This window comes from Silurus aristotelis, assembly GCF_946808225.1.
Source record: "Silurus aristotelis genome assembly, chromosome: 4".
Taxonomy (NCBI): Eukaryota; Metazoa; Chordata; class Actinopteri; order Siluriformes; family Siluridae; genus Silurus; species Silurus aristotelis.
The window spans coordinates 241311-255834 of record NC_139577.1 but is presented as its reverse complement, the minus strand read 5'-3'; the positions used below and the strand labels follow the sequence as shown (position 1 = coordinate 255834).

At 40.1% G+C, this 14524-nt stretch overlaps 2 protein-coding genes and 1 long non-coding RNA gene across 6 annotated transcripts in view; 1 reads left to right on the top strand and 2 right to left on the bottom strand.

The window, feature by feature from the left end:
• The window catches only part of LOC310724856 (catenin alpha-2-like), a 55738-nt gene that overhangs the window by 8938 nt on the left and 32276 nt on the right, over positions 1-14524 (bottom strand). The window lies entirely within an intron of this gene.
• Positions 3228-5501, top strand: LOC310725599. Of its 2 annotated transcripts, XR_014533442.1 has the most exons (4): positions 3228-3315; positions 3891-4857; positions 4947-5105; positions 5365-5501. It is a non-coding gene; the product is annotated as an uncharacterized lncRNA (long non-coding RNA). The 2 variants fall into 2 exon arrangements; XR_014533443.1 differs by lacking the exon at positions 3891-4857 and having other exon boundaries at positions 3229-3315.
• The window catches only part of fbln7 (fibulin 7), a 16342-nt gene continuing 9123 nt past the window's right edge, over positions 7306-14524 (bottom strand). The window contains exons 6-9 of one of the 2 annotated variants that reach the window (XM_083539232.1): positions 9232-9366; positions 8710-8848; positions 7667-8439; positions 7306-7575 (exon numbers count right to left, since the gene is read on the bottom strand). In XM_083539232.1, coding sequence (XP_083395358.1) covers positions 8061-8439; positions 8710-8848; positions 9232-9366 — 653 coding nt within the window. In that variant the 3' untranslated portion in view covers positions 7306-7575; positions 7667-8060. Of the gene's footprint in view, positions 7576-7666; positions 8440-8709; positions 8849-9231; positions 9367-14524 lie in introns of those variants that run through there. The other variant, XM_083539233.1, reaches the window with a different exon arrangement.

Below are 14524 nucleotides of genomic sequence, written 5' to 3'. Positions count from 1 at the left end.
CCCTGCTTCCAGATGATCACATGTTCTCCAAACACCAGGTCAGAAGCAGTGCTGTGTCTCCCGTTGTCGAGACAATCCTGGCCGCTAGGGGGCGCTGATGTTCAGGAGAAATGTAATGGAGTTGAATGTGTGCAGGTGACTGAAGTTGCTGCAGTCAGAATTCTCAGAAGTGAAGATGAAAATCAAGTGTAATATTTTACAGGATCAGTTGAGAAGAATCAGTTCACAATGCAGCATTCACGTCTGTAAAGCACTGCTTTTAACCCAGAGGTTTACAAACTTGTTTTGCCATTTCCCACTATAGAGAGGGGGTGCATTTCTATTACACAATGTAAATGTAAATGTATTACCATTTGTCCTTAGTAATCACGAAAAATGGTAATGAAATACTTCAAGATAAAGATTAAATATCAAATTCTAAATCAATAACTAAAAATATAATCAAGTTCAAAAATAGAGAAATTAAAAGTTTAGTTGTGCTCGGTAACCTAATTGATGTTTTAATTTACCTGCATTAATTAACATAATTGTTTGTTTGTGGTTTCTATGAGAACATGCACTTTATTTTAAAAAAAGAGAGAGAGAAAATCATAAATGCAAATTTTGCAAATCCTGCCGTCTATTGCGCCCCACCTGTCATGTCTTTATTCCCCACTAGAGGGCGGCCCACACTGAGCACCACCGCTTTGAACGTCACTCCAAGAATGAGTATGGAATCGTTTGTTCAAGTGAACCAAGAAATAATTTTTCATATGAATTTACTGCAATACATTAATAAACATTTCTGAAAAACTTGTTAAATGTTATTCTTTGTTTGCTGGTGGTGCTGCAGGAATCACTGCTTCCTCACAGCCACAATATTGGGATGCCATTAATAATGACTGGGTGCATCATTTACCTGCAGAAAAGAGGGCACCAGGATGCAGTATGAGAAGAAGGTAAGCCAGCAGAAGCACTGTGATGGGTTCTGGCATTCAGATGAATGTTACTTTTAGACCAAGGCTTCAGTTCACACCTCACAGGATTTACAGGATCTACAGCTGACATCTCAGTGCCTGACATCACACCTTCAGAGGTCTTGTGGGGTCGAGGCCTCGAGGGCTCAGTTTCTATGGGACAAATACGACCTACATGATATTGGGCAGATGATATTAAAGTTATGGCTGATTGCTGTTTATTATTTGTCTAAATGTACAGTATATGAATAACTAACGATAACTGCATGGCCTAAAGAACAGATATCGCGTCTGAATTCAGCACAGGCTACTGTGTAGTTCATGTAAGAAGTAAAGCAGTTCAGAGCTGAACACATGCAGCCATCTTTCAGCAGCTTTCAATATTTCACATGTAATTCAGATTTACTGCTGTTTTTCACTCCATTATCTCACATCACACTGTTCCTGATGAAACACCATAAATATCAAACTGAAGTTTTTTAAGGTCATTAGTGATAATTATACAGCTGAGGACGGGTGATCAGAGCTCGCTACCTTCATGAAACCAAAGCACTCGGTCCAAATGTGCGGCTGGAAGTCTGTGGTCCTTCTGATCTACTCATTTAATTAGAGAACGAGTGAGTGAGACGGGAAGATGGTTCACCTTCTTTTTCTGCACTTCTCAAAATAGATCATTACAAAACCAAGAGAGTGACAACAGAACCTTCTCTACAGGTTTCCTCTCATGTGAAGCTGTAAATGGAAGTGAGAAACAGAGGGTTCAGTTGAAGCAGAATTTGATTAGATACCAGTGTTCAGTCTGTTTGGGTTTATCAGCGTGGACTTTACAGGTTTGGACTGCATCTCCTGTGCAGAACTTACGTTATGCCTGGGTTCTGCTGGATCATTCAGAAACATGGACCTTCCTTATTTTACTCAGTTGCTTCGTTGATCTGTTTGTTTGTTTGTGCTAAAGAAGTTCATTTTCATCCTCAGGCTACTAGAAGACATCTGGAAGTTTCACACATACACAAATGAGTATCTGTGGGTCTCTATGATTCTAGATGATTAATACACTGTAAAATCTAATAGTTGTCATGACTTGAATAGATAAGTTACCAGTACTAATATGTACTACTTAATACTTTTTATTAAGTAACATTTAATTGCATGGTAAAAAAAGTACATTTTACTGTTTATTCTGAGTGAAGTTAACATGTCTTAAGTCATGATCACTCGCTAATTTTATTTAGAGTAAATTTAATCAGGTTTAAGTTACTATCACAGCAGGGCTTCATTTGCTGGCACGTGCTAAGAGCGAGTATTTTCTAACGAACCCTAAAAGCAACCAGTTCTGCGCATGTGGAGTAGAAGTCACTGGACGTCTCGCGCCGTGCCGACATTTTCACAATTCGAGGATCAAACAAATAATACCTGTGTGTGGATTTGTTCCTTCTACTTGTGTTATAGCTCTAACTATCATTTGTTTTATATTAACTTAGCTAACAAACACTGCACAAGTTGAGCTCTCTTCAGAAAGAGGGAGAAGAGAAAGACTGAGACTGAGGGAGAAGAGAAGAGAAAGACTGAGGGAGAAGAGAAGAGAAAGACTGAGACTGAGGGAGAAGAGAAAGACTGAGACTGAGGAAGAAGAGAAGAGAAAGACTGAGGGAGAAGAGAAGAGAAAGACTGAGGGAGAAGAGAAAGACTGAGACTGAGGGAGAAGAGAAAGCCTGAGACTGAGGGAGAAGAGAAGAGAAAGACTGAGGGAGAAGAGAAGAGAAAGACTGAGACTGAGGAAGAAGAGAAGAGAAAGACTGAGGGAGAAGAGAAGAGAAAGACTGAGGGAGAAGAGAAAGACTGAGACTGAGGAAGAAGAGAAGAGAAAGACTGAGGGAGAAGAGAAGAGAAAGACTGAGGGAGAAGAGAAGAGAAAGACTGAGACTGAGGGAGAAGAGAAGAGAAAGACTGAGGGAGAAGAGAAGAGAAAGACTGAGGGAGAAGAGAAAGACTGAGACTGAGGGAGAAGAGAAAGCCTGAGACTGAGGGAGAAGAGAAGAGAAAGACTGAGGGAGAAGAGAAGAGAAAGACTGAGACTGAGGAAGAAGAGAAGAGAAAGACTGAGGGAGAAGAGAAGAGAAAGACTGAGGGAGAAGAGAAAGACTGAGACTGAGGAAGAAGAGAAGAGAAAGACTGAGGGAGAAGAGAAGAGAAAGACTGAGGGAGAAGAGAAGAGAAAGACTGAGGGAGAAGAGAAAGACTGAGACTGAGGGAGAAGAGAAGAGAAGAGAAGAGAAAGACTTCTCCTCTGTGTGCTGTGCAGGGCAGTGACTGTAAGAGTGGATGATTTTGAGTAGCTGATGACCTTCCAAACGTCTTGGTGAGTTTTTTCTCTTAGAAATGTATTAAACTATTACTAAGCTAACACCGCTAATGCGGTCGCTAAGCTAGCGCTAGGCTAACGTAGTGTTAATACCTCATCTTTTTTTCCTGCCCTTTTTTTCTCTTTTTTTTCTGTCGACCACTACACTGATTTTTGTTAAACATAGCGGGGAAAATAAGACTTTTTGTATGATGTAAAGTGAGAGAGATCCACAGAGTGAAGGTTAATGTTAACTCCTCCTGAAACCTCAACATTTTCATTTGCATTTCCGCGGGACACGAGAGACCGGGTTTCAAATACAAAAGATTGGAGGATATTATACATATCAAATAAACACTAAAAATTACTCTTAAAATAACCTATTGCAGATGCAGTGGACCTGTTAGAACTTATGAGTTGTGCTTCAGTGGGGCAGGGTCTCTCACAGTCACTCATTTTTCTGATCTAAATGATCCTTTCCCCTTATCCTCCTATCAAATAAAGGACAATGTGTATGTGATACTGAAGCGTTATATATTATGCTGAATGATTGCATGTGAAATTGGCACTAAAGTCATGTCTGCTCTTTATAGGAACATGGGAAGCTTTAAACTAAGAGTTGTTGTAAATGAACAGGATATACATAAAGTCTCACTAGATGGGAGACCAGAAACAGTTGAAGAACTTAAGATAATAGTTAAAGAAAAATGCAAACTCGAGGATGATTTTTCTCTCATGTATGAAGATCCTGACTTTGATAATTCCCTCTGCAACCTTGATGATGTACAAGATTTGCCGCCTACAAAAGCTACTGTCAAGGTCATACCATTGGTGACACTGACACTGATACCTACCTCTACCCCCAGTCTATCTCAAGTCTCCTCAGATGATACAGAGTTTCTGTGGACACCAAGCTCATCAACAAGACAAGGGCGATGGCCAGAATTTTTTGACATTCCAAATTTCCCAGTTGATGTGGAATTCCGACTGAGACAGGCAAATCTTCTGTTTTTACGAGACTGTATTTACCTGAATGTGCCAAGAGACATGAAGCATGGTATTTTGGAGAAACTTGCTGAGGAGATATACAAATGTGATGCCTATCCAAATGAAGAACGATTCCGTTCTGTGGCATTAGCACTCATAAAAAAACATCCCTGTCTGAGGGAACCAGGCTCACCAGATGGGTGCTCTGCCTCGAAGAACAGCTTGATGTACAAAATGGGAAACTATCGCACTAAACTGAGAAAAGCTGGATGTGCAGAAGTTGCAATAAACACAGGGATAAAGTGCAAATGTCATCAAAAGGCCTCAAAAGACCAAAAAGGTATGAGGTGAATTACTTACCTAACCTTTCTGAGGGCCAGGATGAAGATGAACTAGAAGCTGAAAGAAAGCTCCTGGTTGAAGAAATAAAAAAACGGAACCCCAGTGGAACTTTTATTGCTTCAAAGATGGATCAGACCTTCCCACTGCGGAGACGGGAGATTGTGGAGACCGAACCTCTAGTAAAAACCCTGAAGGAGCGGTGGCCTGCTCTTTTTATTTTTAGAAAGACAAGTAAGAACTGACACAGATAATTTTTTGTTTACACTAATAATAAATGCCAGTCTAGTCACATGTTTTTGTGTATTTGTTGTGCATTGCAGGTATATGCAGAGTTCAACAGGATTGCCACCACAAATCTAGAAAACGATTTTTTTGATGCGTTGGACTGCTTCACACCACGCTTTGTCCATATCTTCAAGTCCAAGAAAGGAAGTGTTGGAGAAAAAATAGCTGAAATTGTGCAGCAGGTTGATTCAGGCGTAAGTCTTCTAAAGTGTTCTTAATGTCATTTTTAGTTAAACGAGCATAAATACTGTATTTTAAGAAATGGAAACTTGCAGTAGTGTTAAAACACTAGGTTCTTTGTCCCTGATAAACTGTGTACTAGATTTGGAGATGACTTCTCTCCACTGAAAAAAAAAATACATTTAGATAAAACTCTTTTCATGTACACTTTTGTGTTCATATTGTAACGTTGAATATTGTATTATCCTGAACTTAATTTGTTCTTTCCATTAGAAGCCAGATGTGACAGCACTACGTACCCTTGTTCTCAGAGGCCTCCCAATACTACTTGGTGACGATCCGAGTAACTTTTACAACACTGCCTTTGTAAGTTCTTACACAGTTACAGACAAATAAGAATATGAAATGTGTCCCTGTGAGGTCAGTACTAGAAGAGCGCACAGTGGTGCATTGGGTAGTTCTGGTCACTCACAGCAAGAATGCTGCAGATGACAGCCGAAATGTAAAAAGTAACACATTTGTCAAACAAAAAGAAACTGAAATGAATGATAAACTAATGAACAAGACTTGAAGGCTGTGTAGGCAGGACAGATAGATAATATTTCACTGTTGTAATGGAGTTTTTGTGTCATACAGGATTTAAACGATAATGAGGGCTGGGCACAGGTGACTGTTGGCTTGCTGACTGTTATCAGTGAAGATGCACCTGTGTTTTCAAGTCATCTCCACTTAAACCCTCTTTCAACTGCCATCATTCTGGAAGGAGGTATTGTGATGGACAATCTCACAAGCTTACCACAAGCATTTTGCCTTTTGTTTGGTCTGTCTTATGCTCTCCACCTTGAATATCCAAGGGCCATGAGAAACACGTTAAAGTTCATCCAGAGAGTGATGCTTAGGCTGGAAGAAAACAAACTCCCCCCAAGACTCCAAACTCTAAAAAACCTCCTGTTGAGTAAGAGAAATGATTAAAGAGTTAGTTGAAGAGTAGTAGTAGTGCTGGTTGATATTGTTGCCATTGTTAAGTCATTATTGCACTTCTTTAAAATTATTTTTTGTTTTTGCTATTATTGTGTTGAATACGCTGCAGATACATAGAGGTTTTTAAATGCCTTATGCTCAGACTATTCTGTTGGTATAATTTATATTGAACAATTATTCTTGCAATCCTGCTGCACACACAGCACTTTGTAACTGCAGGTGAAAGGTGACAATGAGTTCGGTTTAAAGCGTCACCAAAAGTGCATTTGATTGACTGAGTGATGGTTATGGCTATTAATGGTTTGGCACTATGTTGCTTACGTGTATGAGAGCAGTACCAGTTGCTATTGTCTGCTAAGTGATTATGGCACTTCTTTGAAACAAAAGTTTATATTTTTACGTTTGTTACAGGCCACATTCCTGACTGTTTTAACAGATGCAAATGTTTTAAAGCTGTGGTGTGAAAATTAAAGGGTTGAGAAATAAACCTGTTATAACAGTATTGGGATTGTGTGTTGTGTGTTTTTACTTTATACCAATACTCCACTGTATAGGTATAAATTATAGTGAGTCAGCAGGCATTTGTTCATGTTTTAGATACAGACATTCCCTACAAAGTAGACTTTCACTGCATGTCTAATTATTTATTACCAAATGTAATGTTTTACTGAATGTTATTTAAAGCTAAAACTAGGCCTTTATTTACTGTTGCATTAAAAGGGATATATTATAGTGCAGTTTGCATGGTTTATGAAGTAAATCTGACTGCTCTTAAAGTAAATAAAACTAGAAAATCTCATATACAGGTAATTTGTACTTCAGTTAGCCTAACTTACATAATTGTGTTATTTGGAATACACACAACAGTAAAGTTTACATCATGCAAGTTAGTATACTTTACTGGTATTTCTGAGTAGTCTATACTTACCTAATAGTACACATTAAGCAAATTGCCAAGTACTATGTACTGGTTTCTCTTAGTTACAGTAGCTTGGCTATAAGTATTTTCTACTTTGTAAGCATTAGTTACTAGGACACTCAATACCCTATTTCACTGTACTTATTATTTTAAGTGCAACCGGTTTGCATGCTTTTTTCAAGTAATTTTAACTAATCGGATTTTACAGTGTATATGAGAAGAAAAGCAGCTCTAAGGAAGCTCATGATGCCACCTCAGTGCTCCTCTGTGGAGACGGAGAACCTGAACACATTTTACAACACGGTTTGAGGGAATTTTTTTGTTTTTGTTTTTTTTATTTTGTAAAAAAAACTTCTGTCCATCCACCCTACTCCACAGCTCAGACGTGAGGAATATGAGAGACTGATGTCACATGTAGATAAATCAGTACAGCTCAGATGTTCCTACAGCTCCTGAAATGTTCCTGAAGGTCTCATGGTAACCTGCCTGGTAAGTTCTTGTCTTTCCCTTTTGTCCTGCTAATGTTCCTTGTGGTGGCAAGAAGAATATCTATAAAATAAGCAGTTTTATTTAAAGAAACCAAACTTTATATACACAAATCCAAAACAGTGGTTATGGTTCTACTACATGATTCATCACTTAACCACTTAAACCAGGTTTTTTCAAAAAATATACAGTAAATAAAATAATAATTTGATCCATTTTTGATCTCTGTTTAATTCACATGAGAGCTGAGAAACGGTCTTCAGTATATACAGTACATTAAATGGGTTCACATCTGATTTGGGTTTTTTCCCTTGTGGTATTAAAAACAGCTCTGATCGAGATTCCAAATGATTCAGAGTAAAAATATAAAACACACAAAAAACCCAGAGAATCTGATATAAAAGTGCAGAGATTTCGGAGGGCAGAGATTTTGTATTTGATTAAAGTGACAGAAAATCAGTTTGATATTTACAAAGATTTCATTTCAGTTAAGAAAAAGCTGCTTTTACCACAAAACCAGTTTCAAGTGAGAACTGAAAGGACAAAAGCTCGCGTGTGTAAAACATCTTCTCCTCGTCCTCCATCAGAACTCGTATGGAGAGATGAGCACATGGACCCGAGCGAGGTGTTTCGCCTGGAAGGTGCGATCCGAATACTCGGCCATTTCCACGTCCACACTGAGCTCCTGTGGGCCGAGCAGCGTCTGGACGAGGATCAGTTCTCCGGTCTGGCGGTCTGAGCGCTGCATGATGAACATTCCCTGTGCGTCTCCTTCCTCCACGATGCCGAAGCGCAGGCTATCGGGTCCCGGCCTTCCAGGAGCGGTCGCTGTGGCCATGCGGAACAACGTGGCCGGGGTTTGGAGGTTGGAAGGCAGAGACAGGAAGTGATAGGAAACTGTTTTTGGGGCCAGGTGGCAGGTGCGGCTGGTGATGATGGAGCAGGGGTTCCTCTCACACTGACTGTAAAGGGGAAGGACAGAACTCACCTTCACTAACACGGGATAGAAGAGAAGCATCACGTGATTTTCATCCATCACTCTATCATACCACCCCCCCCCCCCCCACACACACACACACACACACACACACACACACACACACACACACACACCCCTGCCCGATATCGAAGTACTACTACAATCCTACGAAACTACTGTGAGGTAAAACATACACATAACAACAGCAAAACGTGTGTTGGTGTGTTTGAGACGTGTGTACGCTGGCACTCACAGAGGCGACGTCTTCACGTAGCTGATATTTCCTGGCACGTGTGGACACTCTGGATTCACACACTGGAAACCTCCTCCGGTGTTGACACAGGTGGTGCCACGGCTGCAGTTATGCTCTTGTGTAAGACACTCATCCACATCTGGAGCAGCACACATGTGAGGAGGAACGAGAGGAGAAGAAGAGAAAAAAGAGACCAGACTCCATAAACCTCAAAACGACATGATGATGAGGAACAGGTCTGATGTTGAAAACACACATGAAGAACTGAACATCTCTTCTCCTACAGTAGCTGGTGAACTATTTCTAATTGGTTTCTCTGAAACGGTCAACAGAGTCACTGAGGAACAAGATGGACTGAGATGTTTTGAGTTTTAGTTCTGGTGGTTTTAATACAGTTGAGATTGTGTAGATCTGCATGAAGTAGAAACCAGTCACATGTTTTTCATGTCAGGTGTCTCAGAGCAACAGTGCTCCACAATAAACACATCATGCCTCTCGTCTGGGTATTTTCATGTCTCTTACCCTCACAGCTCCTGGCGTCTGCGAGCAGCTTGTATCCAGCAGGGCAGGAGCATCGGTACGAGCCCGGGATGTTCACGCACGTGTGAGCGCACAGTAACCCGCTGTCCGTTTTAAACACCTCACACTCGTTTATATCTGCAGGGAGACGAGTGATAACATGGTCAAAATCATCCTCACATCGAAGACTGGAGAAAAGTGGAAAAACTACAGCAAGATAAAAATAAACAAGTTAAAGAAGATGAATGAAGTCCTTCATCTTCACTCGTGTCTTCAGTCTGTCTGGGGCCATCAAGCATTTAATGGCTTTTTGGTTTTTATGGATTTTGTCTCTCTCTCTCTCTCTCTCTCTCTCTCTCTCTCTCTCTCTCTCTCTCTCTCTCTCTCTCTCTCTCTCTCTCTCTCTCTCTCTCTCTTACACACACACACTCACACACTCACACACACACACACACACCAGAGGTGGCAAAAGTACACACATCCTTTACTTCAGTAGAAGTACAGATCCTCATGGTTTAAAATACTCGGGTAAAAGTTGAAGTACTGATTATACTTTTTTATTCAAGTGAAAGTAAAGAAGTTTTGGCTCAGACATGTACTTAAGTAAAAAGTAGTTATTACTTCTACCTGTTTTAGCTGTTAACTGGACCTCACATCATAATAGATAGATAGATAGATAGATAGATAGATAGATAGATAGATAGATAGATAGATAGATAGATAGATAGATAGATAGATAGATAGATAGATAGATAGATAGATAGATAGATAGATAGATAGATAGATAGATAGATAGATAGATAGATAGATAGATAGATAGATGGATGGATGTTATAGCCTAGTGGGTTAATGTCAGGGTCACCACGAGGATGAGTTTGAGAGTTTGATTCCTGCTCGAGCTGGTGGTTGCTGTGTTGGTAAATAAAACTTCTGGACCTTGTCCACTCTGAAAACATTTCAATTCTGTGTTGGATTAATTTCCTGGTCTTTAATGAAAGATAACCCCACAAAAAAAAAGCACTTGTGTGGTAGCTCAGTGGATTAAGGCTTGTGCCTGAACATGGTCCTTAATATAGTCCACGCTGGTGATAAGGTTTCAAAGCCGGTCCTACATGCCTTCTTTCTTACTGCGCTGCCATGAAACCCTCCAAGTATGAACCCTCCAAAAAGCACACATGCTGTTCAGCAGCGGTCGCTCAGTGGTTTAAGGCTTGTGCCTCATCTAAACATGCATCCATACAGTCTGATCTCTTCCATGGTTCAGTAGGTTAAGGCTGATGGTGAGGATCAGGGTTTGAATCCTGCTAGTTACGATGTCGGTTATGTTCCTGCTTCCTAAATCTTTCTTTAGCTTTATATTCTTGTGTTGATGGTTTAAAGGTAGATAGACCTGCTCTAACCAAACTTCCTGGCCTGTCTTCTCTGATGGGTTAGTGGGTTAAATCAGGTGTCGTACCTTTGGTGGGGTTCAGGGTTCGAATCCTGCTTTCTGCCTGCGAGTCACGATCAGGATTCACTTCCTACATCTTTCTTTAGCGATATATTTTAGTTTTTAATGGGTTGAAAAGAAAGATAGACCTGCTCTAAACAAGCTTCTTAGCCTGTCCTCAGCGATGGTTCAGTGGGTTAACGTTGATATCTCACTGGCGGTGGGGATCCGGGTTCGAATCCTGCTATTTACAATGTGGGTTCAACTTGTGCTACTTACATCTGTATTCGCTTCCCACATCTTTCTTTAGTGTTAAATTCTTGTGTTGATGGTTTAAAAAGAAAGATAGACCTGCTCTAAACAAGCTTGTCCTTCCTGACGATTCAGTGGGTTAATGCTGGTGCCTCGCCAATGGTGTGAATCAGGGTTCGATTTCTGCATTGTCCCTGTTAGTCATGATATGGGTTTGCTGCCTAAGTCTGTCTTTAGCTTTATATGCTTGTGTTGATGATTAAAAAGAAAAGATAGACCTGCTCTAAACAATCATCACAGCCTGTCCTTCCAAATGGTTCAGTGGGTTAAGACTGGTAGTTTGCTGTTGGTGGGGTTCAGGGTTCGAATCCTGCTTTTTTTGTGTATTTTTCTGTTCTGAATTTCTTGCTTGAAGCATGAAACGAAGGATAAACCCCAAAAAAAGAAGGTGAGTTGTGGGACTTGATGGCTTTGTGGTAGAAGCCTTGCCTCTGAGCTCAGAGGTTGCTGGTTCAAATCTGGCTTGTCCCCACACTGGGTAAGTTGTGTGGAAATTAGTCTGTGGTGAGCAATGGAGTGGGTGACTGTGCACAAAGGCTGTGAAGACCTGCTGGGTTCAGCCTCAGAAAAATTGAGAGTAATAGTTTTGCATTGAGGGGGAGGAGAAAAAGGTTTTAATACATTTTTTTTTTTTGCCAGGAGATACATGTGATACACAATATGATACATGTTTAACACCTCCAAGCTGACAGTTTTGGGCACCTGAGCAAGCACTTAACTCACTACTGCTCATTTAGTAAATGAGATCATTAAGAGTCGCTCGGGATAAACACTTCCAACAGGAAGTGGCTATATCTCGCTATCTTTGTCTCTCTATTTTCTCTATCTAATTGTCTCTGTGTCTCTTTTAGTAAATGTCTCTGTCTCACTGTATATGTCTCTCTCTTGCTGTCTCTCTATTTGTTTCTCACTCTTTCTAAAGCCGTGTCTGTGTCTCTTTGTCTTTGTCTCTGTCTTTCCTGCTTCTTTACATGTCTAACAAAGTTTTGAGTTTTGAAGTAATGCCATTAGTGATCTATGATGAAAGACTTTCCTGGTTCGATTCTTACCTCTAGTTTCATATTGAACATTATAAGAAGTTTTTAAAAACAGAACAATAAAAGGTCATTAAAATTGGTTGCTGGTAAATCATGGTATATCAGTGGTGCAGGTGTTGGAGATGTGGTTCTTGTACCTGAGTCACTTCTCATAGACTACGAGTAACTGAGAGAATGTACAGGAAGGAGAAGTTTTGACCCTCTACCATCATGATCTAAGAAATAAACAGTGGTCTCTTAACTATAGAAAAACCAAGAGTCCAATAAGCAAATCCTTGTTTGTCACCCCTCTGGTAGTGTAGTGGTTAGTGATGCGGTCTCTGCTGTCTGACTCACCCGGTTCAATTCCTACCCCTTAGCTATCCTTTAAATTGTTTAAAAAGTTTTATAAAAGAACCAAAAAAGGTCCTAAAAATCAGGTTCTTGCAGGAGATCCTGTGGCTCAATTGGAAGAGCTTTACCTCTGGGTTGAGAGGTTGCTGGTTCAAACCCCAGCCAGGACTCAAAGTTAAAAGTGTGGAAGGTTCCAGTGACCGTAGTGATGAAGGTGTCAGAAATGGCTGCGTGGAAGGTCGGTTGTGGACGGTTTCAGAGGGCGTATCCTGAACCAGGGGGGCAATATTCAGGCGTGTGCCCCCCTGGCAGCTGAGAAGCTGAAAACAGGGGGTTATGAAGCAAAAACATCAAAAAAAGTATGAACATAGGCTCCGGACAGAAAAACTTATTAAAGCCTTTTTCTCCACCCCCTAAATGCAAAACTATTATATTTATTCTGAGGCTGAACCCAGCAGGTCTTCACAGCCTTTGTTCACAGTCACCCACTCCATTGCTCACCACACACTAATTTCCACACAACTTACCCAGTGTGGGGACAAGCCAGATTTGAACCAGCAACCTCTGAGCCCAGAGGCAAGGCTTCTACCACAAAGCCATCAAGTCCCACAACTCACCTTCTTTTTTTGGGGGGTTTATCCTTCGTTTCATGCGTCAAAGCAAGAAATTCAGACCAGAAAGAAACACAGAAAGCAGGATTCGAACCCTGAACCCCACCAATAGCACGACACCTGATTTAACCCACTAACCCATCAGAGAAGACAGGCCAGGAAGTTTGGTTAGAGCAGGTCTATCTACCTTTAAACCATCAACACAAGAATATAAAGCTAAAGAAAGATTTAGGAAGCAGGAACATAACCTACATCGTAACTAGCAGGATTCAAACCCTGATCCTCACCATCAGCGAGGCACCAGCCTTAACCTACTGAACCATGGAAGAGATCAGACTGTATGGATGCATGTTTAGATGAGGCACAAGCCTAAAACCACTGAGCGACCGCTGCTGAAAAGCATGTGTGCTTTTTGGAGGGTTCATACTTTGTTTCATGGCAGCGCAGTAAGAAAGAAGGCATGTAGGACCGGCTTTGAAACTTAGAATCTATCTATCTATCTATCTATCTATCTATCTATCTATCTATCTATCTATCTATCTATCTATCTATCTATCTAATCTATCTATCTATCTATCTATCTATCTATCTATCTATCTAATCTATCTATCTAATCTATCTATCTATCTATCTATCTATCTATCTATCTATCTATCTATCTATCTATCTATCTATCTATCTATCTATCTATCTATCTATCATGATGTGAGGTCCAGTTAACAGCTAAAACAGGTAGAAGTAATAACTACTTTTTACTTAAGTACATGTTTGAGCCAAAACTTCTTTACTTTCACTTGAGTAAAAAAGTATAATCAGTACTTCAACTTTTACCCGAGTATTTCACTCTCTCTCAACGGCTGCGCTTTTCCTCCCAAAGCGCACCAGTATACAATACAACACCTGGAGCATCTGTAAGGTTTGATTTTTCCGCCACTTTCGCGAGTTCTTCTGCGGCTGCTCAGTGCTGATCGACATAACTGACGTTAAATGGCAAATTTTCCCCCCTTGTGCTCGAGATATCAGGGTTCGGCGACATCAAAAAGTCGACATAACCGATTAAAAAATGCTTAAACAAAGCGAGAATTTGGCGGTTCCACTTCAAAAACGTCGACTTAATAGGGTTGTCGAGGTAACCGAGGTCGAGATAAGTGGGATCCACTGTATATATAAAATTATAGACATTTTACAGATTTGAATGATGAATTGTTTTTATCTGTACGATCAATAAAGACAGTAATTTAAGTTTGTGTCGCCATTATGAGGGAAAAACCCACAAAACGCCACCTAGAGGGTAAATTGTGTAAAACATGGCGGATTTGGTGTTTGATTTGAGACTTGGCGCAGAAATAAAACAAAAGTTCACTGATTAAAAATATTTTTATCTGGAGTTTATTTATTTATTTTATATCTAAGAAAGGAAGTCGTGGATAAACGTATTTTTTGCCGAAGGTTTTAAATGTATATATATATAAAATTAATATATTGTATTGTATTAATATATATATATATATATATTAATACAAAACAAATGTTTTGTATTATGTTACCTAATGAATGTATCCAGGCTGAAGATC